General features: G+C 42.5%; 1 protein-coding gene across 2 annotated transcripts; it reads left to right on the top strand.

The window, feature by feature from the left end:
• The first annotated feature begins 1,795 nt into the window (after positions 1 to 1,795).
• Positions 1,796 to 7,966, top strand: ZBED8 (zinc finger BED-type containing 8). Of its 2 annotated transcripts, none has more exons than XM_032851713.1 (2): positions 1,796 to 2,243; positions 5,552 to 7,966. In XM_032851713.1, exon 2 carries the CDS (start codon positions 5,601 to 5,603, stop codon positions 7,383 to 7,385), a length of 1,785 nt encoding a protein of 594 aa, XP_032707604.1. In that variant the 5' UTR covers positions 1,796 to 2,243; positions 5,552 to 5,600; the 3' UTR covers positions 7,386 to 7,966. The 2 variants fall into 2 exon arrangements, with proteins under 2 accessions (XP_032707604.1, XP_032707605.1); XM_032851714.1 differs by lacking the exon at positions 1,796 to 2,243 and adding an exon at positions 3,423 to 3,727.
• The last annotated feature ends 15,053 nt before the right edge of the window (positions 7,967 to 23,019 follow it).

Here is a 23,019-nt window from a genome sequence, read left to right as displayed (position 1 = left end):
TCACTGGCTTCTAAGCTACCAAAACCCACTAGGACACCACATTAAGTTACCATCTAAGAAATTGTGCTGGTGAGAGTAACAATCAAATTGTCAAGTACTATGGATACCGTAGCTAGATTCAGACTAGTACTAGTACGAAGTTCAAACAGCAATGCAAAGAGAGCTCATTCTTACCTATTTCAAGAAAGTCAATGACTTACATTTTCATACTCCTACCATAATACGGAGTGGTTCAACATAAAGTCTGACAATGTCTATTTTGTATTTTATTTATCTTTTGCTAATAAAGATATATAATTGAGAATACTTAACTGAGTGGTTTATAGTATTATTTCAAATATTTGGCAGAAAAGTAGTTTATGGCTAGGGATTTTGAATTAGAAAATTTCAGGATCCTTTAACTCAAAAAATGTGTCGACTTTTCTGGCTCTCTGTTCCCTCTTCAGTGAAATCTAATTTACTGATTTTAGGAAGACTTCTATAATATCTGAACTCGTGTCTTATTTCTCCATTTTGGAAAACAAAGATAACACCTGGAACATTATTCATTATGTGAACTTTGTGTTTATTAATAATAGCTGCCTTTTGAGTGCTGAAACTGTACTGTAATTTTTTGTATGTTACCTCTGCAAAAAGAACTTCATGGTGTAATGGATAATGCCCCTATCTATCTTACAAAAAGCACATGGGCTTAACAATTCCAGGTAGCTTGCTCAAGTCCTGACAGTTAAAAGTATTAGAGCCAGGACATAAAGCCAAGTATCTCTGACTCTTAAATCCTACTCCTGTCTCTAGTATTTAAGACCCTGCTTTCTGGACCAGGAAGACTGGTCTTTTGCAGGCCTCAGTTGGCCAGGTTCACCCTCAACACCTGATAATGATGCATCTGTCCTACATTCTTTGATAGTGCCCCTTTCCCCAACCTTGTGGCATGTTTCTACCAATACTGACAATACAAAAATGAGTAAATCGTTCTTTCATTAAGTTTGTAACAATTCTGGAAGGAAGTACCCCCTCCACCGCCACCCCCAACGAGCTGGAGGTTTATGCTTGAATTTCTTTCAGCAACGTTTTCTAGTTTCTGCTTTGGGATTTTTCCTATAAAATCTCTCTAACGGTGCCTGGGTGGCTCAGTGGGTTAAGCTGTTGCCTTCGGCTCAGGTCATCGTCCCAGGGTCTTGGGATCGAGTCCTGCATGGGGCTCTCTGCTCAGCAGGGAGCCTGCTTCTCCCCCCCTGCCGTCTCTGCTTACTTGTGATCTGTCAAAAAAATAAAATCTTTTAAAAGTAAAACCTCTCTAATACGGATTTATAATTTTAAGATCATGTTAAAATGAATTTTAAAATTGAAGCACTTTTCTCTAAAGTGATGATGATTCTGAGGAAATTCATCCTCACGCTCTAATTTATGGAAAGAGGTGACTTGCATGGACAAGAAGACACAAGCTCTAGACGCTCTTCACTCTGAGTATCTTCATGGAGTTTACAGCCTGTCGCATTTGCTTCAGTGTTTAATTTGGGAGTTCAATGAGCTTGCTTCTCTTAACTCCTTAATCACACATAGAAAATGCTAATTACTGGAGTGTTAAAAATTTATTTCAGTGTTCTGAAGAGCTACGTAGACTTTGCCATACCTTCCATTCCTTCGATTCTACGATTCATTCTTTCTGGCAGACACAAAAAAAACCCTCCTTGCTACGTACACAATTAAAAAAAAAAAAAAAAATGGAGAGAAACAACACGCATGCTCTTTACTCAAGCCTGCTGAGTCCTCAGCCGGTGGCTAATGCGCCTGCGTGCGGGGAGACACCTCGCCCCGTCTGCGGGCGGGAAGCCACACGGAGAACCCGGATGGAACCCCGGCGCGGCCAGGGTGGAGGTCGCTGCGGACTCTTCTGTTTCCCTGCGCTCGGCGGGTTCCTGCTCGGGGACCGGACCTGAAGAGCCGCCGCCCTGACTGGTTCCGGCGCCTGGTGGCTGGACCCCAGCCCGATCGGAGAGCGACCTGGAGCTGGAGACGGGCGCCTGAAAGAAGCCCGAGCATCCTTTGGGCCTGCGCCCAGGCTCGGAGACGGGCGGGTGGAGACCGAGCGGAGTCTTCTTTCCTGGCCGCCGGCGCGCGTAGCTCGCCCGAGCCGCTTCCCAAACGCGCCGTCCTTAATACACCAACAGGTCCTACCAGTTACGAGCTGCATGTTCCTTACATGCATGCTTCATAATTAAAGCTCCCAACAACCCTCTAAGGTAGGTACTATTGTCCTCCCCACTTGAGAAATCGAGGCTTGGAAGGGACCCAGCCTCCAGGTGACAAAGCCAGGATCCCAGGCGTTCGCCTCTGGAGCGTTTGCTCAGCTACTGTTCCGTTTTCTCCTGGCTGTTGCCTTTAACTGCAGAGTGTGTTGATCAAATTCCGTCCCCCAGACACCCGCACCTCCCTTGGACTGGAAGAGGTAGTGGCGAGATAGAAGTTGAATTGGGTTTGATTTGGAGTTTTAGGTTTACAGCTGCACTTGGGTGTTGTCACTGCGAAATATATATGTTAGCATTTCCCAGAGATTTCAGTTATGTGAATGTTCACTTTTAACCGGCTTTTCATCAGTTGTGATACTTTTTGTGATCCTTATCTACCCTTATGCCTCATAAACTTGCAAAAACATTTTACTTAGTTATATCACGTCTTTAACTCCGCATCTTCACTCTCAAAGGAATCAAACAAATTATGTCTATTTTATAAGATAATGCATTTTGTTCGTTTTACTGTTTACTATGGAACGTTTTCCCATATAACATAAACATAGTGAGTGGTGTAATGTAACAACCATCATTCAGCTTTGTTAACAACTCAAGGCCCATCTTATGTCTCCTATCTCCACTCCACTTTGTGTGTATACAGTATTTCAAAGGAAATCACAAAAGTCATTTCACTTGTAAACAACTAAGTCTGTATCTCTAATAAATGAGTACTTTTTTCACACAAACATACCATTATCACATCTGTTTAACAATAATTTCTCCTTTTTTTTCTTTTTTTCTCCCCATTTTTTAAGCAGGCTCCACACCCAGCATGGAGCCCAAAGTGGGGTGCAAGCTCTGAGATCAAGACCTGAGCTGAGATCAAGAGTCGGATGCTTAACCGACTGAGCCGCCCTGGTGCCCCAGTTAACAACAATTTTTAATACAATAATGCTTTTTTAATGTTTACATATTTTAGGATATTGTGATTACTAAGGAGCAAGTGAAAATTGAGAGGTTCTAAAACACAAGAAAGCCTCTTGGGCAATAAATTCCTCTTTGAGAATCTTGAAAATTCTTGCCACCTAGTCTCCCTTTTTGAGGGGGATGAGGAGGACTACTGCAAATGAATTTTTCTAAAAATCCTTTTTGTTCAAAACAGATAAATTTTCAATCAAAACATAGTTGAGTAGCATAGGGTGAATTGGAATGGACTCTTAACTGGTCCTGTAATAATTTCTAATGAGACTAAAGCAAAGCTTTTTCATTCACTTCTGCTCCCCAAAACATACATGGTAAATACACATAAGAGAATATAGAAAGATAAGCATTTTTTTTGACAGTGTTATAATTACACTATCAGGAGAGGTTCTAAACAGTTGGCCCTATCATCATCACTTGACAAAGTTTAAGATCAACTTTTAAACTTCATATCATCTTTCTTGATGGGCAGATACCTTCCAGTTTTTAACTGACTCATACCAGACAGCCATATGGTATGTCAACTTACTAACTTACATAGAAGTTCATTTTATAGCTAGTTAATTGTGGCAGAGCCACTAGAAAGTTAGTGTTTGAAGTTAATATTCTTGCCTTACTTATTGTGAGGGTTTTTTATGGCCAAAGTGGGCATTTGGACTTAAATGTATCCCTTTTAAATTATTTCTGCCACATTCTGTAGTATAGAACTTTGGAAACAGGGGATCACTTGTTTACTGGAAGATAGAATTGTTTTCAAAGGTATATTTGAGCCTACCTGTGGGTTATACCTTTGCTCATTGCTAAGGAGGAAGAAAAGTAAAAGGCATGGCTTTCTTTCTGTCCTTCAACTTTGTTAGGAGGTTGTTACCAACTCAGAAACTTAAAAGCCCATTAACGCATTTACTTAGCAACCTAAGTAAATGCGTTAACTAGCAGCCTAGTGTGTCAGCAAGCTAGGGGTTGGCCTGAAGGGTATGTTTTCATTCCTCTAAATCTGACTATGCACTAGACTATGTATTAGAACCACTTGGACAAGATTTAGAGCCTTTTTTTTTTTTTTAAGTAATCTCTGCCCAGTGTGGGTCTTGAACTCACAACCCCAAAATCAAGAGTCCCATGCTGTACCAACTAAGCCAGCCAGTTGCCCCAAGATTTAGAGTCTTTTGTCCTCCTTCTAGAAAAGATGATTTATTAGTTCTAAGGGAGGGAGATGTATAATTTCAAAGAGGTTCCCAGTGATTATGATGAGCATCTCTTATTAAAGATTACTGTTCTAGTTATCATTTATAAGAATTATCTAAAATGTTTATGTAGAGTACAGATTCTGCACGCCTGCAGTAGAGCTAGGGAATCAGAATCTCTGGAAGTGGGCACGATGAATCTACATTTTACCAAAAGATTTCACTGATTCTTCCATTTGCTAAACTAGGAACCATTACCTTCTAATCCCTGTCCTCAGATTAAAACAAATTTAATCTTGGGAATACTGCTTATTTTCATTCCATTGTTGTGACTTCTTTCTTGACCGCTTTTATTGATGGGTAGCTATATGAAAAAGCATCATGAAATTCCTATTGTAACTAAGGGTGTCCTATGAGAGACATTTTTCTGAAGTCTCAGTAACAAAAATACTTGTGTTTCTCCTGAGCAACTTGTTTTGCTTCTCTGTATGGACAATATGAATCATGGTTTGGTAGTGTGTTACACTTCAGCCGCAAGGAAGCTCTGAGCCAAATTTGCATCCTGCTTCTGTGTCAAAGGCTACTTAATCCAACCTGCTTGAAATTCTCTCCTTACGTTGGAATCAGAGCCAGTCAAGGATCAGATAGTATTACAGACCTGTTTAATCCTTAACTACGAAAATGAACTGGCCACTACGTCAAAATATCTCCTTCTTAAGAGTATTTAGTGAATTACTCCCTTCCCTATTCACTTGTTCATAATAACTGCCTATATGTCTCCATCCCTGGTGGAGAATGGAAGGAGGGGGTAGTATAGTTGAGATGCCCTTTTAGGGAATACAAAATGTACCAGATTTGCTTGGAACGTACATCACTGAAAACAAGCCATAACTTCAGTTCACCAATAGAGGTTTTTTAGGTATTCACCACCTACATGAGTGCACATCTTCCAAATGTAGCTTACTGGTAAGTCATTTATTCTGGGGCATTAGCTGTGAGTTGATAGTTCTAAGTTGGACTGTCATGCTCTCATGGTTTACTTTCAACTGACGTGTTACAGGACGTGTCTTGACATGTACAAATGGCATGTGATGTGGCTTTGTTTTTATTCGGTCAGCTCGTGGTTTTTAATGTGTGGGTTATATTTTGCTTCCAAAGCAAAATTCTGCAGCATCTCTGGAATACTGCCTGAGAATTTGAGGGTGCCATGTCGAAGAAACGCAAATGGGATGACGACTATGTTCGTTACTGGTTCACCTGTACAACAGAGGTTGATGGAACTCAGCGCCCACAGTGTGTGTTGTGTAACTCGATATTTTCAAACGCTGACCTCAGACCATCCAAATTGTCTGACCATTTTAACAGACAGCATGGTGGTGTAGGTGGGCATGATCTCAATAGCCTGAAACATATGCCAGCACCATCTGATCGGAGTGAAACCTTGAAAGCATTTGGAGTTGCATCTCACGAGGATGCCCTATTACAAGCATCTTATCAGTTTGCATATTTATGTGCCAAGGAGAAGAATCCTCATACAATAGCTGAAAAACTAGTGAAACCTTGTGCGTTGGAAATAGCACAAATAGTTTTGGGACCAGATGCACAAAAGAAGCTTCAGCAGGTACCCTTATCAGATGATGTGATCCATTCTAGAATTGATGAAATGAGCCAGGATATCTTACAGCAAGTTCTAGAAGACATCCAAGCCAGTCCTCTGAAAGTGGGTATTCAGCTTGCTGAGACCACGGACATGGGTGACTGCAGTCAGCTAATGGCATTTGTACGATACATAAAAGAAAGAGAGATCATAGAAGAATTTCTATTCTGTGAACCATTGCAGTTAACAATGAAAGGAAAAGATGTGTTCAATCTCTTCAGAGACTTCTTTCTGAAGCATAAGATAGCATTTGATGTATGTGGCTCTGTTTGTACTGATGGTGCCTCTTCTATGCTAGGAGCAAATTCAGAATTTATTGCCTGTGTGAAAAAGGAGGCACCTCATATCGTGATCACACATTGTTTGTTGAATCCTCATGAACTTGTCACAAAGACCTTGCCTACAAAACTGAGAGATGCTCTGTTTACTGTGGTGAGGGTAATAAATTTCATCAAAGGACGAGCTCCAAATCATCGCCTCTTTCAGGCTTTTTTTGAAGAAATTGGAATCGAGTATAGTGTGCTCCTTTTCCACACCGAAATGAGATGGCTTTCCCGAGGTCAGATACTCACCCACATTTTTGAAATGTATGAAGAAGTAAATCAGTTTCTCCACCACCAAAGCAGTAATTTAGTCGATGGCTTCGAAAATAAAGAGTTTAAAGTTCACTTAGCCTACCTTGCAGATTTATTCAAACACCTGAATGAACTTAGTGCGTCTATGCAAAGGACCGGGATGAACACCGTATCAGCCAGAGAAAAGTTATCTGCTTTTGTTAGGAAGTTTCCATTTTGGCTAAAGCGACTTGAGAAAAGAAATTTTACCAACTTTCCTTTTCTTGAAGAAATCATTGTTTCAGACAACGAGGCAGCAAGCATTGCAGCTGAAATACCACTGCACCTGCAACAGCTGAGTAGCTTCTTCCACGGGTACTTTTCTGTCGGCGATCTTGCTGAGGCAAGTAAGTGGATACTGGATCCGTTTCTTTTTAATCTGGATTTTGTCGATGATGGTTACTTGATGAAAACTGATCTTGCTGAATTGCGAGCTAGTGGCCAAATCCTAATGGAATTTGAGACAATGAAGCTTGAGGATTTCTGGTGTGCTCAATTCACAGTGTTTCCAAGCCTGGCAAAGACAGCTCTAGAAATCCTTATACCATTTGCAACTACATACCTTTGTGAATTGGGATTTTCATCACTTTTACATTTTAAGACAAAGTCCAGAAGCTGCTTTAACATGAATGATGACATCCGTGTGGCTATTTCGAAAAAAGTTCCTCGTTTCTCAGACATCATTGAACAGAAGCTGCAGCTACAGCAGAAGTCACTGTGAGCTGATACCTTTTTAATGTATAATTTTTAATATATTTTTAATTCCATTGTAAAATTAAGCTATAATTGTGTCTCTTTTATATTTACGGTCTACCAAAGCCCAAGAAAAAGTTTAGCATCTGTAACTTTAATTTTCCCAGTTTTGGTAATAAGAACACAGGCAGCAGAGAAGATGGAGTCTCGTCTGGTGGATACATAGAATTCTTCAAAGTATCTGTTGAACCTGCTGATATGATACATAAAAAGACACATAAGCCCTAGAGTATCCAGCTAAGTGGTACAGTAGGCTAGGAATGGAGCCCATCGAAAAGAGAAGATCTCCTAGAAAATGGATCTTCATGTTAAAAGTAAAAGTTGAAGGACAAAACGACAGACTGAGTCCCCACATCTCTGTGAGTGTTGTTATGGGGAGATTAATGGGATCAGAAGAGGATTGTGAAATGTTATAGTGGGAGAAGGGATGATTCTAGTTTATATAAGATTTACTTTTAAATGTATTCTTTGGAAGTAGTCTTATAATATCCAGTTCTCTCACTCCCATGCTCTAAATACCATGACATTAATAAATGTCCTAATAGCCTATTAGTCACTCTTTGTCTTTTTTTAAATTACAGCAGGACTCCAAGTCATTGGGGTTGCTAAAAAGAGTCTTGCCATAGAGATTCTGATTTAGCAGGTCTGGGCCTTCATTCTCAACCAGCTTCCAGATACTTCTGTTGGATTCTTTGGGCTCTGTTCTCATCTTATTTTCCCTTTACCCCAATTTTCTCATTTATTTTACATCTTAAGCTATGTGAATTTTCCTTAGTTCAAAGCTTTTGAATGGACCAGAATATAAATAATAAATAAATTGACATGAAGTCACTGTGGTAAATCAGGGCCATCAGAAAATTTCCTGTGGGAATTTAAATTTATATGCTTTTTCTAGATAATAATTTGGTAAAATATATTTTTAAACATTAATAAATTTACATTTTTATTTCAAAACTTTAATATCTTATCGAAGTGGTAGGCTAAAATATGAGTCCTATAATGAAAAGCCACAGTCCCTTTCCTGCCCAATTACTTAACCATTTCTGTTTTTTCTCTAAGTAATGTGTTTATACCAAACACATATGCCAGTTCTGTGTTTTGGTTTTTTAGTTTTTTAATTAAGCAAACTCTACCCTCAGTATGGGGCTCGAACTCACAACCCGGAGACCAAGAGTCACGTGCTACACCAACTAAGCCAGCCAGGCATCCCCACATACGCCAGTTTTGATTTATCAGCTTTAGAAGTTATATATTGACTCCTCTAGATAATAGGTAATTACTGAATTTATAAAATGTTCATTTCCTTTCCTACTATTCCTAATTTTTTATTATGGTAGTATTAATTTTAGTTCCTTTGTTGATTATTCATTGCCCTTTGATTGGGGATTTTTCCCTCTAGGAATTTACATTCTGGGAAGAGTCAGGGATATCCTGATTTTATTTATAAAATGGGTAATTGCAGCATTTTTATAATAGTGAAAAATTGGAGGAAAAACGACTGAAGGGGAATGGAATCTAACAGTTATCACCTGAGTACTACAAATTGAAGTTTGTATTGTCTGCGCAAAACTCGACCTGATCACCATCCATCAAAATACTTTTATCAATAAACATAAATACGTGGCTTTCATCTAAAAATGTATTTATAAAATATAAGTCCTAATTTTTTTCTAGTATGATCTAACATCAAAAGCAGTGGGAAGAATTTCCAAAGCTAATGTAGGAATAAATATGGAAGAGTATGTATAAAGTTTCATATGTGAGTGTATCTAGAGATAGGAAGGAAGAAGGATGGGAGCAATGTAGGCATGTATGAAGCATGCAACCTAACAATACAAAAAAGCAGGACTAGGATGCACTGCTAGAAGTAAATGACCTTTGATGGCCAGTCTCTCGTTAAGTCCACTAGAATTCTCTCTTAAACTAAATTCATTCATTTCTGCTATGAAACAAAAATCCAAAGGATATTTTAAAGGGAATAGCTGAGTTTTTAATTTATCTTCAAATTCTACAACGGTTTATTTTCCCTGATCAAATTATAGAGACTGCAGTATCTAAAATGAAGAAGAAACTTAGTTTTTTGTTGTTGTTGTTGTTGTTGTTGTTGTTCTTTTTAGTTTAAAAAAATTTCTCACAATGGTACATACATTGGCACTTACAAGTCATGTGTTGGTTTCTTTTTCTCCCAAGAAAGAGATAACTGTCTTATATTTTTACTATAAGGTCATATAATTAAGGTCATGGGTCAATTGCAAAAAAGAATCAGGATAAATACGTAATCTTTATGACCAGCAGATGTCACTCTCTATGCATGATTGGTTGAAAATAAATTTAACCACATAGATTTTGCCAAATACCTTATTTTAAACATCTCTAGAAAAAGTATTTGTAGCTTACATTAAAATTCCCCACCTGAGGGGCACCTAGGTGGCTCAGCCAGTTGAGCTGCAGGCTCTTGATTTTAGCTTAGGTCATCATCTTGGGCTCCTGGGATCCTGCCCCATGTGGGGCTCCGTGCTCAGAGGGGAATCAGCTTGAGAATTCTCCCTCTCTTTCAGCCCTTCTCCCTGCATTTGTGCTCTTTCTCTCTAAAATAAATAAATAGATGTTTCTTCTTCTTCTTTTTTTAAGAAAACTGCCCCACCTGAGCCCCCTGCTGACTCAAAATTGGCAAACAGAACTGTGGTGGAGCATTGGGAAATGAGGGTGGGAAAGAGAAAATACAAGGAGCTTTTTCTCCAAAACTGACTTGAGCATGTGGATGTTTGACATCTCAACTAGTTTTTCTAAGCCACCAAGGGCTACTTGAAGTGGGTGGATAGGTCAGCACATACTCCTATGCTATTCCATGACAATAAGGCTGACAGAAGTGCCACCAGCAAAGCCATACCCAGATAATGTGTCTTTTCCAGTGAGAGTAAATTGCTGTCCTTTCCATGATAGAAGGGATCTAATGTAAGTAACCTGTCACTAAGTGCCCATATCAGGGCTCAGTACTGGTCTCTGGTCTCTGCTGTTGGCAGGTCAGGCACTCAGTAAGTCAGTCTTGGTGAAGGGAGGTCTATGTCGCTAAGCCTATGTATAAGCCTCCGTCCTTGCCAACATGGCCACTCTTGTCCATGGACCCACTGAACAGTCATTAGGATGGCTAGAAAAAGAAGCTGACTAATAGCTAGCTACAAAGTATGTCATCTTGTCCTGATGCTGAGAGCCTCCTCTGTCTTAATTTAGGTTCAGCAAGCCCTTCGAGGAGTCCTCAAGCCAAGGCCAGCTATCACAAGTGACCCCTATACGCTTTGGTATTCCTGTTACTCTCACTCATTTGCTGGAAGCAGCCCAGCTGGGAAGCATGAATCAGCACAGGTGTGATGAACTTCAGAGAGCAACAGCTGGGGCCCATGGTCAATTATGTTCCCTATAGTTGCATGTTTACAAAGTACATTCTTACGGATATACAGTGTCTTTTGGTGAATATTAGCCAGGAGCAAAATAACCTTCAATTCTCTGCCTATTCTGAGAGGTCCGGATATATACTTCGCTCCAGACCTCGTCACTTGTCGTACATATCTGTTCTTCCCAAATCCTGAACAATCATCCAACCATTAGTTACTGCCCTTGAACTCTAGAGTTTCGATGCATACTTCTGGGTAGTGCCCAGTTCAGACATAGCAGACAAGCAGTTGTACAGCTCAGAATTCTTTGAAAAACTCCCTGCGTTAGGATCTTTAAGAGCTGCACCTGATTGACGTTCTAATGCTATAGCAGACTTCGCAGCTCCCAGCTGCACAGCCTAGCGGGCAAAATAAACTATAAACCAGACTTAAATTCTTTGTTAGTCAGCTGGTCAAAAGTAACTCCTTAGGCAGCCAAAGTTAAAGACTGAGAAAAAGGAAGACTTGTAACAGGAGTAGGTGTCAAAGAATTTGAGCCACCTACTCAGGCAGTTTGCTTCTGCGTTCTAGAGCTCCTGGATCTCTCTCCCTTATATACCATTGCCTCTTGAGGAGAGGGGGCTGCGGTGCACATTCCAGTTTATGGCTTGCTGAATCACACAGCAACCAGTGCTGTGAAACAGAGCTGTTTCTAAAAGGAAAATCAGTTAGCTTCAAAAGAGGGTATGGATTTACTCCCAAGCCCTAGAGCTATATGCTTCACTTCTCCTATTAGCATTTGCCAGAGGCTCCATACGGAATCCTTATTTGCCACACTTAATGTCATTGAATCTACCGGTCTTCAGTTTCAGGGGGCAGAATAGCTAGTCCTACACTTGCTACAGAGCCTTTTCCACTCCACTCAAACCGGCAGTGTTATGGTAAATGGGTCAGAGTGATACACTCAAACGTGGTATGTGTTGCCTCCAAAAGCCAAAAAAGCCCACCAAGGATCAAGCCTCTGTTGCAGTGGGAGGTGATACAAGGTACAGCAACTTACATTTCACCTGGAAAGAACTATTGCAACATGCTCCGGACCATCAGCACATCAGAAATCTCATCAAGGTGCATGCATCCCTGGATTTTTACAGAGTTTACCTCCCACTGTCCCACCTCCCGTTCATTTTACGAAGGCATCTGAAGTACTGGCCACTACCTTCCTACCAGGTCCAATCTACATGTCATCAGTGAAGTGGACCAGTGTGATGGGACTGTCACACATCAAGATGATCACGATCTCTCAGATTATGACAGACAGGAGGCTGAGGTCGCCCTAAAGGAAAACTATAAAGGCGGTCTCAGTTCTGCAAGGTAGAAACAAGCTGCTTCTGGTGGCCATTGCAGATTGTTACAGAGAGGGGATAAACAGCATTTGCCAGATCACTAATGGTACATGAAATGCCAAAGGTTATGTTGATTTTCTCTCATAAAGATAGCACATCTGGAGCAGCAGTTGCAAGAGGAATCATCACCTGTGTAAGTTTACAGTAATCCGTAGTAATTCTCAGATGCATTGACATTTGGCACAGGACTAACAAGTAAATTTAAGTGGAAATGTGAAGATACCAAGCCTATGGTGGTGACACTAAGCTCTGCAATTTCCTCTAAGGATGTGTTATTACTGTTGGCTTAGTAAGGAGGGATTTTCTAGGGGGTTCTCCTTGGCCCTTTTATACAACAATAACCCTCAGTCCATGGATTAGAGAGGAAATTTGGGGAATCTGCCAGTAATTAAGTATGTCTAATGCAATGACGTTCAAGAACTGGAGATGTAACCACTGGGTTCACAGACCTACTAGGCTCTCTATAATTTTAACTTGGGTCAATATTCCATTCATCACCTGACCACCATTAGCCCCCACTTTAACTGGTGGATCAGAGTACGGTTTTAGGGTCCCAGAAATTCCTGCCAGTTCAGGGCCAGTGCTTATTAACGTCCAAAAGATCTGAAGGGTTTTTTTCAGTACACAGTCACCCTATTAAAGACTGCAGGTCTCTGGGGAAGTCTTGAAAGATGGTGTATAGTAAATACTGTGGCAGTGTTGTGGAGTTCTTAAGAGAACTCAGCATATCCTTCAGTCAGGGGGCTCTGGGAATGATAGCTGGCTTAGGTCTGGAAACCGGCGGAGAGTCTCTCTCTCTCTGTAGTGACTTTAGTCAGACTTCTGAACACCAGACCTAGAGTTTTTCCTAATGTGTAGACCAAGTAATATTTCGTAGACTTCCCATCTATTTTATTCCTAGGTCCACTGTACCAACTGGCTACTGTATTAGGGTTCTCCAGAGAAAAAGAACCGATAGGACATGTGTGTATGTACATAGAAGAGATTTAGTATAAGGAGCTGGTTCGCATCATTATGGAAGCTTGGCAAGTCCCAAATCTGCAGAGTGGGCTAGTAGCCGGACAGGCAGGAAAGCAGATCCAGTCTGAAGACAGTCTGCTAGAGATTCCCCTTTTGCTTGGGAAGCTTGGTCTTTTTATTCTATTCAGGCCTACAACTAATTGGATAAGGCCCACTCCCATTTTGGAGAGCAATCTGCTTTACTCAAAGTCCACCACCATCTGAATGTTAATCTCATCTGAGAACAGAAACACCCAGAATAATGTTTACCCAAACATCTGGGCACCCAGCGACCCAGCCAAATTGACACATACAAGTAACCATCAACAGCTACCATCAATGATCCCTGAGGGTCAAAACGTTTTGATGGCCATTTTGTCCCTGCTGTGTATTATGTTAAACACATTCCCCTTATTTCTAGTGACTAAGCACTGCTGCTTAGTCTCTGCTACTCTACTCTTCAATCCAGATGAAATTAATGAACAGCAATGAATTGGTGACAGCACCTTTTATACCAGCTTAAAGAGAAAAGCCATCGCAGAGATTCTCAAGAATACTGATGCTTGATCAGTAATGCTTGCTACCTTAATGAAGGAGTGTCCACTAGGTCCTCTTGAACCATGTAGTAGTTGACAGTAGTGGCAGAAGTTTGAAGGTCACACATAATATGTCTACTCTGACACTTCTCTCTCCCTACATTTTTTCATTCCTTTCTCTACATTATGCCAGGGAAGTTTTGGAATCTCAAACTGATTCTTATATGTAGGTCACTACGGAGTCCAAATAAGCAAATTCTTAATATAGGTTAACACATTAAATAGAGAATCCCTGATAAGTACACCCATATCAGTAAATCTGGCCTTTTTCTTCTGCCTTCTTGGGTCTAATGCTCTTAGAATCCCATTCCACACATATTTACCAGGTTTCTGCCTATGTAAATTAGAAAAAAATCTTGCAGTTATTTTTAATTATAAAATCTTTTCTTCAGGATCAGACTCTGAACTTGTTTCCTTGTAATATGCTGAATCTGACTCTAGTTATGGGTCTAGTGGCAATAAGGGGTAGTAGGGTAGATCTTGCAGAGTAAAGGCATCTCCTTGAAAAGCGTCTGCCTCTGGTGAGGTTAATATAAAGACTTCAAGCAAAGAAAGCCTAATCTCAGTCATGGAGGGTGAAGGCAAGGAAGGCTCAGAGTGATTTAGGGGTGAAGATTTTTAGCTTCATCCAAGCCCATGCAGATGTCTTCATTCCAAGTCTTAGAATTAGACACTGTCCCAGTTCTCATCCCAACTTGACTGAGAGACATAGGCTGTGAATTCAATTTACATTTAAATTCTGCAGCCCTCACAGTTAAATATTGCATCTGAATTTGCAGCTACAAGAGATTTGAGATACTTTTTAGAATCTCCCTAACCAGGACTTGAGCTGAGACTTTCAAGAGCTGAGTGTGTCATTTTCTTTCTGTAAGCACTCCAGTGCCCACAGAAGAAGGCATCCCACCCACAATCCTCCTAGTCATCATTATCCCAGTGAGCCACTTGATCTCAGGAAGTTCTTCATCAGAATGATCTACAGCCAATAAATTGACTAATCAGTGCCACTCTGTGGCATGGGTTACCAGCATCCCATTTCCATGACATGTCATTTCCATGACAAGAAGCTCAATAGTGCACTCAGGTCTAGAGACAAATCCAAACACCTAAAAAATTTCATCTTTGAGGGTCTGTTTCCTGTCACTTCTGGTACCAATTTCTGCATCAGTCGAGATTCAGTCAGGGGGCACAAACTCTACCAATTACATTCACAGACAGAATTTAATATAAAGAATTGTTAACCAGACATTAGGAAACTGGAAAGGCAAAGGAAATACTGTAGTAAATGCAGAAAGCAGTTACCAGCCCAAAAGCTGGGAGAAAGGAGAAGAGCTTGGGATTAATAAAACGTAATAGCTCGGATAAAGGGACCCATGGGGCTGGGATAGGAAAGACATCTGACAGCTGAAATCTGTATGTGTGAAGAAACATAATGAGGCTGGTTCTGAGATTGTGGAAAAAATGGAAACTTGAACCAGCTGCTCCCACAGGAAATAATTCTGTCATTGCCAGCGTGAGGAACTGTTGTTTGGGTGACACTGACAGTAATAGGAAGCAAAACAGAAAGGAGCTAGTTCCTGGCCAAGTCTAGACTTCCAGTCTCTCTCTAGTGCTCCTATTGGCTGACTAACAGAAAGAAGACCAGCTGGCAAAGGGGAAAGAATTAGCAGTCCCAGCCTTGACGTAGAGCCAGTAGAGTTCGAAGCTAAGAGAGTATAACGTAATAACCGTGTGTGTGCGCGCGTGTTCTGAACCATGTTAAAGTGAGTTCCAACATTGTGTTCTTCACCCCTGCATACTTCAGCATCCATCTGACAGTAACTCCCTAATACTATCTAACACTCAGATCATATTCAAGTTTTCTCCAATTGCCCCCAAAACATCTTCTTAATTTTATTAAACACCTTATAATTTTGTATGCCATTTGAAACAATGTCTCACTCTCGGAATTGGTTGTTTTCTATCATTGAACTAGTGCCTCTGTTCTCTCTTTTCTGCTAACCAGAGGTTAGGTGTGTGTATGTGTAACCTTTTCTCTTCACAAGCAGTAGCACTTATAATGATTTTTTTATTATGCCAATCATAAAATATGTGGATGAGACCTGTAGAGCTAAGTGTCTTCAGAGAAATCTGTAGGTCTTTTGAAATACAAGATTTAGACAAATTAGTCTCTGTTCACTGTACAACAGCTGATAGACAAAAAATGTCTTTCTAGCCACTAGCTAAATCTCACTTACGCAGTCTAATCATGCATCGTCTCCTCAATCTAGGATTTCTGCTTTGCTTTCCAGACAAAAGGCAGGGATAGGTCCTTTATTTCTCACAGCCCCTCCCCACATTATGCTGGCAGAACTTGGCAAGGCCTTGGTTTCTATACTCATTCCTATGCTGATCTCTCAAACATTGATTCCCTAAAGCAGAAGGCTCAGACTTTCTTAGCAGGGCGTTTCCCTCAAATCAAATGTCTTGTTCCTTTCTGGTCCCCACACCGGCTTGAGAAACATCCTCAAGAGCGTTTTGCATTAGATTCCAGAATGTCCCTCCAACTGAGGCCCTTCAAGTTACATCTGGAAAGTGGTTGGATCTTTTCTGGGTCATTTCCTGTTGAATATAAGTGGTAACTATTTTGGTCTGACTTCGTTAGTGCTGGGAATCTTGCTGGCTCAGGGCTTTAACTCTACTGAGACCTTGGGCCAAAGGAGCCTCTCCGAGCTCTCTGGTTCTTCTTTTCCCTCCCGCAAAGACCCTGTGCTTGCGGAAGCCATCGCCCAGCTGCACGTAGCCCCCGCAGAAGAACCTATGACTGAACAAGAGCTGAGCTCACATGGCATCTCTGGATCCTGCTCACCCCATAAACTTGGGAAGATGGCCGGCTTCCCTGCCTCCGTTCCTTCAGCTGTATAAAATGAGAGAAATAGTCATCCCAAACTTGGAAGACTCAAACAGACTGAATTTTTTCTTTTTTAAGAAAGTATATAGTTGTAGGGGGAGTGTTAGTAATTTTAACTCTCTCAGCTCTGGCACAGCCACAGATCCAACTCATCCATCAGAGCAAAGGAAGAATTTCCAAGGACTGTAACACAGTATAATCTTTTATTTTATTTTATATTATTGAGGGAGGGACATAGAATAAGTACGAGATTCCCATGTTTTAAAAGTCAATTTGTCCCATACAGTGAATAATAAATCTTCCTTTTACGACTATTTTCCAGTTCTCCTCTCTAGAGACAACCTTTTGGGTCACGATGTTTCCTGTATCTTTCTTGAGGTAGATTATGTTCATACAGTCATGTGTTCTCCTGTGTGTTTTCCTCACCTCTTTTTAACTTGGATTCTAGCAAACTATACACACTGTTCCACTCCTTATCGTTCTCACTAAACAAAGTATCTTGCAGATAATTCTATAGTAGTACATAGAGTTCTGCCTCTGTGTAAGTACATATTTAATTAGTTCCCGATGATGAGCCATTCAGATTGTTTCCAGTCTTTTATTAGTTCAAACACCGTTGAAATGAATATCTTTATGCACATTTCCAGAATAAGTTGTGGAAACAGAACAGCTATGTCAAACATAAACTGTGTATTTTCAATTTTTATAGTCTGCAAGCTTTCCTTGCAGTTCAACTATCATTTTGTTTGATTCTAAGTGACATAATACACAGGGAAGCCAACACTCACTCCAACATCTTGATCTTTCTGTGGAAGGACAGCAAGTCCTCTCTTTCAGCAGCTGTCTCCCCAGTGCTGCCACAGTAAGAAGACCCCATCTGGAATGATCTCATCCTGGAGAACTTCACAGCCCCAAAGCCCCTTGTTGAAAGTAAGCATTGACAATTTGGGTCTTGGCCATTAGCTATTTGGAATGATTCAACAATTACTTTAAACCCTTTTTTGTGCCAAAATTGCAAAAAAGAAGGGCTGAAAAAGGACAAAGAAGAAGGCCAGGAAGGCCTACATTTTATTCATGGGTGGAAGTCAAAAGATTGTGGACTTTCTCTGCCTTGACTTCACAACTAATTACCAAGTCACTGAAGGTCTCTGTCCTCTTTTTCTCCATGTGTAAAATGAAGACCACAGACCAAACTATTCCTCAAGACCTTTCCTCCTTTGGAGATTCAGATGCAGTGCAGGTCAGGGGTCCTTGCCCTCCCAACCTCACCACATTCAAAAAGCAAGAGCTGTCACAAATTGGTACATGACTAATATCCGAGTGGGTGGTTCAGTTGACATGGCATTCAGACAGTGCTGTGCTGGTGAACAGGCTGGAGCCTCGGCTGGGGGGAGAGAGTCTTGATTTGTAGCATTTGCTGATTTCCGTAGTGTAATTATTCCCACTATGACGCAAATATGAAGTTCCTTGACTCAGAATTGGAAAGAGAAGCACAGAGGCACGGCATGGGTGGCTGTCTCCAGCAAACCACTAGTTAGGAATTCAAGGACAACATTTTCTCCAAATGATTCTGTACTGAGAGGCCCTTCATGAAAGAGGAGAGACTTGAAGTGGGCACTGAAGGGTAACACTGTAGGACTCTTTGGTAACTCACGGTAACTGACAGGAACTACTCACACTGGCTTGAAAACAGAGAGAAAATGAATATGAGAACATGAATGTTGTAGTGCAAGTATCTGCACAGATTTCCAATAATGTGGTCAGAGCACTTTCTCCCACCTGTCAGTGTTTCTTGCACCTGCTTCTATCTGTATGTTGATGTCACTGGCTCCTCGCATAAGCAGGCTCTCTCCAAATGGCAGGAAGAATGGCGAGTGCAGCCCAGGGCTCTCTCTTTACACTTAACAGATTCAGAAGAAAAGCAAGTGCCATCTCATGGAAATCACATGGGAAGATTCTGATGATCTCTGCTTGGATCTCATGCCCACCATTTGGGTCCTTAACTGGGCACAAAAGGAAGGGGTGCCTGGTCCACATACCCCTACTCCTGCAGCCAGAGGGCAGGCAGAGCACCAACATGGACCACTCTTTCCTTACCACCCAGTACACATGAGAATCACCCAGATGGAATTTCCCAGTGGACAGAGAGATAACGGGCAGATAAAAGCTGTGAATTTCTAGTAGACACATGGGTAAGGCTTTGTGGAGAGGCAGAAGAGTGGTTAGAGGGAACTGCCTGAGTGGAGGTACAGACATGTGAAAGGTGAAGGTGAAGCTGGGAGCCAGCCCAACCAAAACAGGGCTACCCATAGGGCAGTGGTTCTCAGTGGAGGGCGATTTTGCCCACCTTGGGACATTTGGCAATGTCCAATAACTTTGGTTGTCACAAATGGAGGCTAAGGGGTTGCTGCCATCATCCGGAGAATAAGGCCAAAAGATCCTGCTAACCATCCTGCAATACCCGGGATAGTACCCCCCAATGAAGACTTACAGTCTCAAGCGTCAATAATGCAGAGAATGAGAAATGTTGACACAGGAAAAAATCAGAGAAGTGGCTGGAAACATGTCAAATCACGGGGACTTCCGGGTAGTGAGGCTACAGAGACGCCAAGAGGCTGAGGCTCTCTGCTATGACTATTACCCAGGGGAGCATTAGGGAGCTGTTGGGAATGGCTAGTGTGGCCCTTACACACTGCTCCTTCGGCCTGGCACCTCTCGCCCTCCTCCCCCGCCACCTTCGCAGGGCTGGCTCGTTTTCATCCTTGGTGACACAGCTTCAACATTACCTACTCGAGAGATCTTCCCAGACCTCCCAGGAAAGTAAGGTCTCTCACAGACTCCACACCGCTATTCTCTCCCACAGTTCCCTCTTCTTTTCCTTCGTAACTCTTACCACAGTGTAGAATTCTAAGTTTCAGAGCTCCTTCGACACTTGTTTCCTCAAGAGCACCACAGAGGCAGAGAGCTCCCTTGTTTTGTGCACTGCCGTGACAGGAACAAAAAACAGAGTGCCTTGTGCACAGTTGTTGTTTGATATCTAACCAATAGATTAATCGGTTTGAAAGTTGCTTATAGGACTGGAATGGGGTCAAGGTGAAATGGAAAGAGGAAACAGAGGTGGGCCTCTGGAGGTCCTCCCTGCTATTCTGCTCACATTCGTGTCCTGCTCTGACTCTGACACTCACAACATCTGTAGATCACAGCGTAGTGTATCAGGGCTCATGTGAAGGTTCAAAATCGTTCTAGCCATTTTGAGAAAACACGGATTAATAAAGAGAATCAAGAGAACTCAGAATACTTGCAGAGCAATGTCTGGCCTGGCCTGGTCCTCCGAGAATGATACCCAGAACACCACAGGGTACTGAGTGCCCAAGGGAATATGGTCTCTGCCACAGTCTGGAAGCTGAGGTTCCAGGAGTCACCAGACGCACTCTCTGGCTACAGGAATACATAATTTTAGGTGTAAGCTGGGACCAGGAGTTACTGCCCAAACTCTAGAGTCATCTTGCCCCTTGTAGCACACCGGCAGCACCATGGACCTTTCCCTGGTTACTGCCTCCTCTCCACCAAACTCCGTTGTTTATCCTAACTCAGTGTTGAATTCAGGTTTGCACAAGCACACAGGACTGGCTAACCCTAAATTAAGACAGGAACCCTAACAGCAAGGAGTTTGGGAAATGGGATTTTAGTTTTTCAGCCTCTGTAGTACAGGAAGGCAGACGGAGAAAGGTTTGGTCAGATGGGGAGCAAGCCAGTCTGCCATCTCCGGCATGTGGCTGCCCCTGTCGGCTTATAAGCTCTCTGTGGCCATAAATGTCTTGGTGTCCTTCATCTCTAGACATGAATGGCATCGTGAAATGAATTGAACTGAGGGGCTTCTGGGTGGCTCAGTCGGTTACGTGTCTGCCTTCTACTCAGGTCATCATCCCAGGGTCCTGGAATCAAACCCTCACTGGGTTCCCTGCTGAGCAAGGAGCCTGCTTCTCCCTCTCCCTCTCCCTGCGGCTCCCCCTGCTTGTGGTCTATCTCTCTCTCTCTCTGACAAATAAGTAAAATCTTTTTAAAAAATGAATCAAGCTGAATCAAACAAGTAGGGAAATCCTCATTTTGTACACTTTATATGTTACTGATAGCACTTACCGCATGATGCCTCTTAGACTGATTTGTCTTCTCATTCCCTGTGAACAAGATGTTCACCTCCTTGTCCTCACACTCAAGACAAGTAACAAATGTTTGTGGAGTGAATTAAAGGCAGAAACAGGCTAGACCAAGGAAGTTCTGAGCCCCTTTCCATCTTGAAGCAGCTCCTGCAGCTCCTAGAACAGCCATTTCACGAATATTTGGGATTTCCTACTCCATGAAGCCATCACCACTGGACAGGACCCCAAGGACTCTGCTCAGTTTCAGGGGACCTCGGTTCCAGGTCTCCCCCAAAAGCTGGAAGAACATCCACACCCATTCATTCAGCCATTAAACATGTATTAAGTGCTTCCCAGGTGTCCTTCTCCTGTACTTCTTTTCCCTTTCCTGTACTTCTCTTCAACCATCTCCTTACCAACAAGAGCATGTCAGGGATTTCAAACTCTATGGCTGTGACCCCCCTGGGTAACACATGGAGATTCCTACTCTCTCCTGGAGCCCTTTAGGTTGTGAATGGCATCCACGCATTCGAGGCAAGGTTTCCTTACCTTTTTCATTCCTGACATATTTGGGAACAGACCAAGGTACCCAGAGGGAGTGGTGGACAGAAGTCCCCTTTCCAGCCATCTATGAATCAACACACTAAACCCTACTTCACATGTCATCTTTCCTCTGCATTTAGAGCTCACACTCCCCTACACCAAAACAAGTCCCAACCCGCCCCCAGGGCTTGAACCAGGTCTTCCCCTGAACACCCAGTTTCATACCCAATGTTTTCTTCTTCTGTGATACTCATTTCACTTGTAGCCACTTGTGTCATCCCCATGAGACTCCAAGTTCCACGAGGACAGGCACCAGACATTTCTGGTTTACCTCCAAATCGCCAGCACCTGGCTCAGGGACTGACAGATAACATTTTGAGTCTTATCAAATGTTTGTTGGATGAACACCCATTGAGCCTGCTAACTTTCAGCCTCAGTTACTGTTTATGTAATATTAGTAATAATTCTCTACATAGTTCAGTGGCTTACCAAACACCTTTATGGGGGAGTGGCCCACCTTCGAGGGGGAAAGACAACGCAATAATATAATCATTACTCTCTCTACTTTTCAGAAAATGAAACACCATCCATGAGGTAAAGGACTTAGGTGGTGGAACCAGCAGAGTTCAAACGCATATCTGCATTAAAATTCTGAATGTGGGTCATATACCATCTGCTAGGCAGATGCTCTGGCCTCAGAGTAAAATGCTGGAAGCTCATAGAAGAGAGCGGTGGAAAGAGGAGGAAGAAGCTAAGGCCGAGCCTCTGTGGTTGTCTTTCTTCTAGTGTCTGCTTGCAACCTGTTCAGGTTCTTGCAACCCGGCCTGTTCTGGGACTTTGAGGCAGGGGCAGAGAGTAAGTGAAGCCAGGGAAGCTTTACCTCCTGGGAGGAGGGAGATAAGGGCTGGGACGCTGGGCATTATTTCATATGTGCACACTCACATCTGGACGGAATCTACACCAAGGCACATGTACATATAAACACACCCAGAATGAGCCACTACACAGATGCCACCCAGAAATCATGCACATACACACTGGTATGTGGTTGTGCACACCCATACGCACATTTCAACGTGTATGGAGCACACAGATATCCAGCCACTGTTGTGTACACCCAGCAAATGAAGTGCACTTCAGCCCCCCCCCCCCCAGCAGCATTCTTGGACGTGTGTGTATGTGCATACAGGAGCCCTGATGAACGTTTGGACACGTGCACTTGAGAATGCGCACACACACACACACACACACACACACACCCCTAAACATGCACACACGATTCATAATCACTCTCAAGTACAGGCAAATTCCGTACCCGGGGAATTTACGCTGCTATAGCTGTCCTGCCCACACGCACCCTCTGGTCGGAAGCGAGATGAATGCTCACGTGCAAGCAATACAGAGGTTTCTTCGGACACACGCACAAATACCCACACCCTTGCAAACGCCTGGGTAGGCATCACTCTCGTGCATGGAAACCTTCCAACACGCTGACAAGCTCTACACACAGATACCTGCACTGACACGCTCAAGCCGTCACCCGCGCAGGTTTTTTCCAAACCCAGGCCGAAGGGAGCGATCCGAGCCGCGGGCGGGCCCACGTGACCGGGACGGCGCGCTCCCGCCCATGACGGGATGGGAAAAGTATGCCTGGGGCGGGCGCG

This window comes from Lontra canadensis, unplaced genomic scaffold (genome assembly GCF_010015895.1).
Source record: "Lontra canadensis isolate GAN:19392208 unplaced genomic scaffold, GSC_riverotter_1.0 scaffold5, whole genome shotgun sequence".
NCBI classification, from domain to species: Eukaryota; Metazoa; Chordata; class Mammalia; order Carnivora; family Mustelidae; genus Lontra; species Lontra canadensis.
This window is presented reverse-complemented; position numbering and strand designations above follow the sequence as displayed.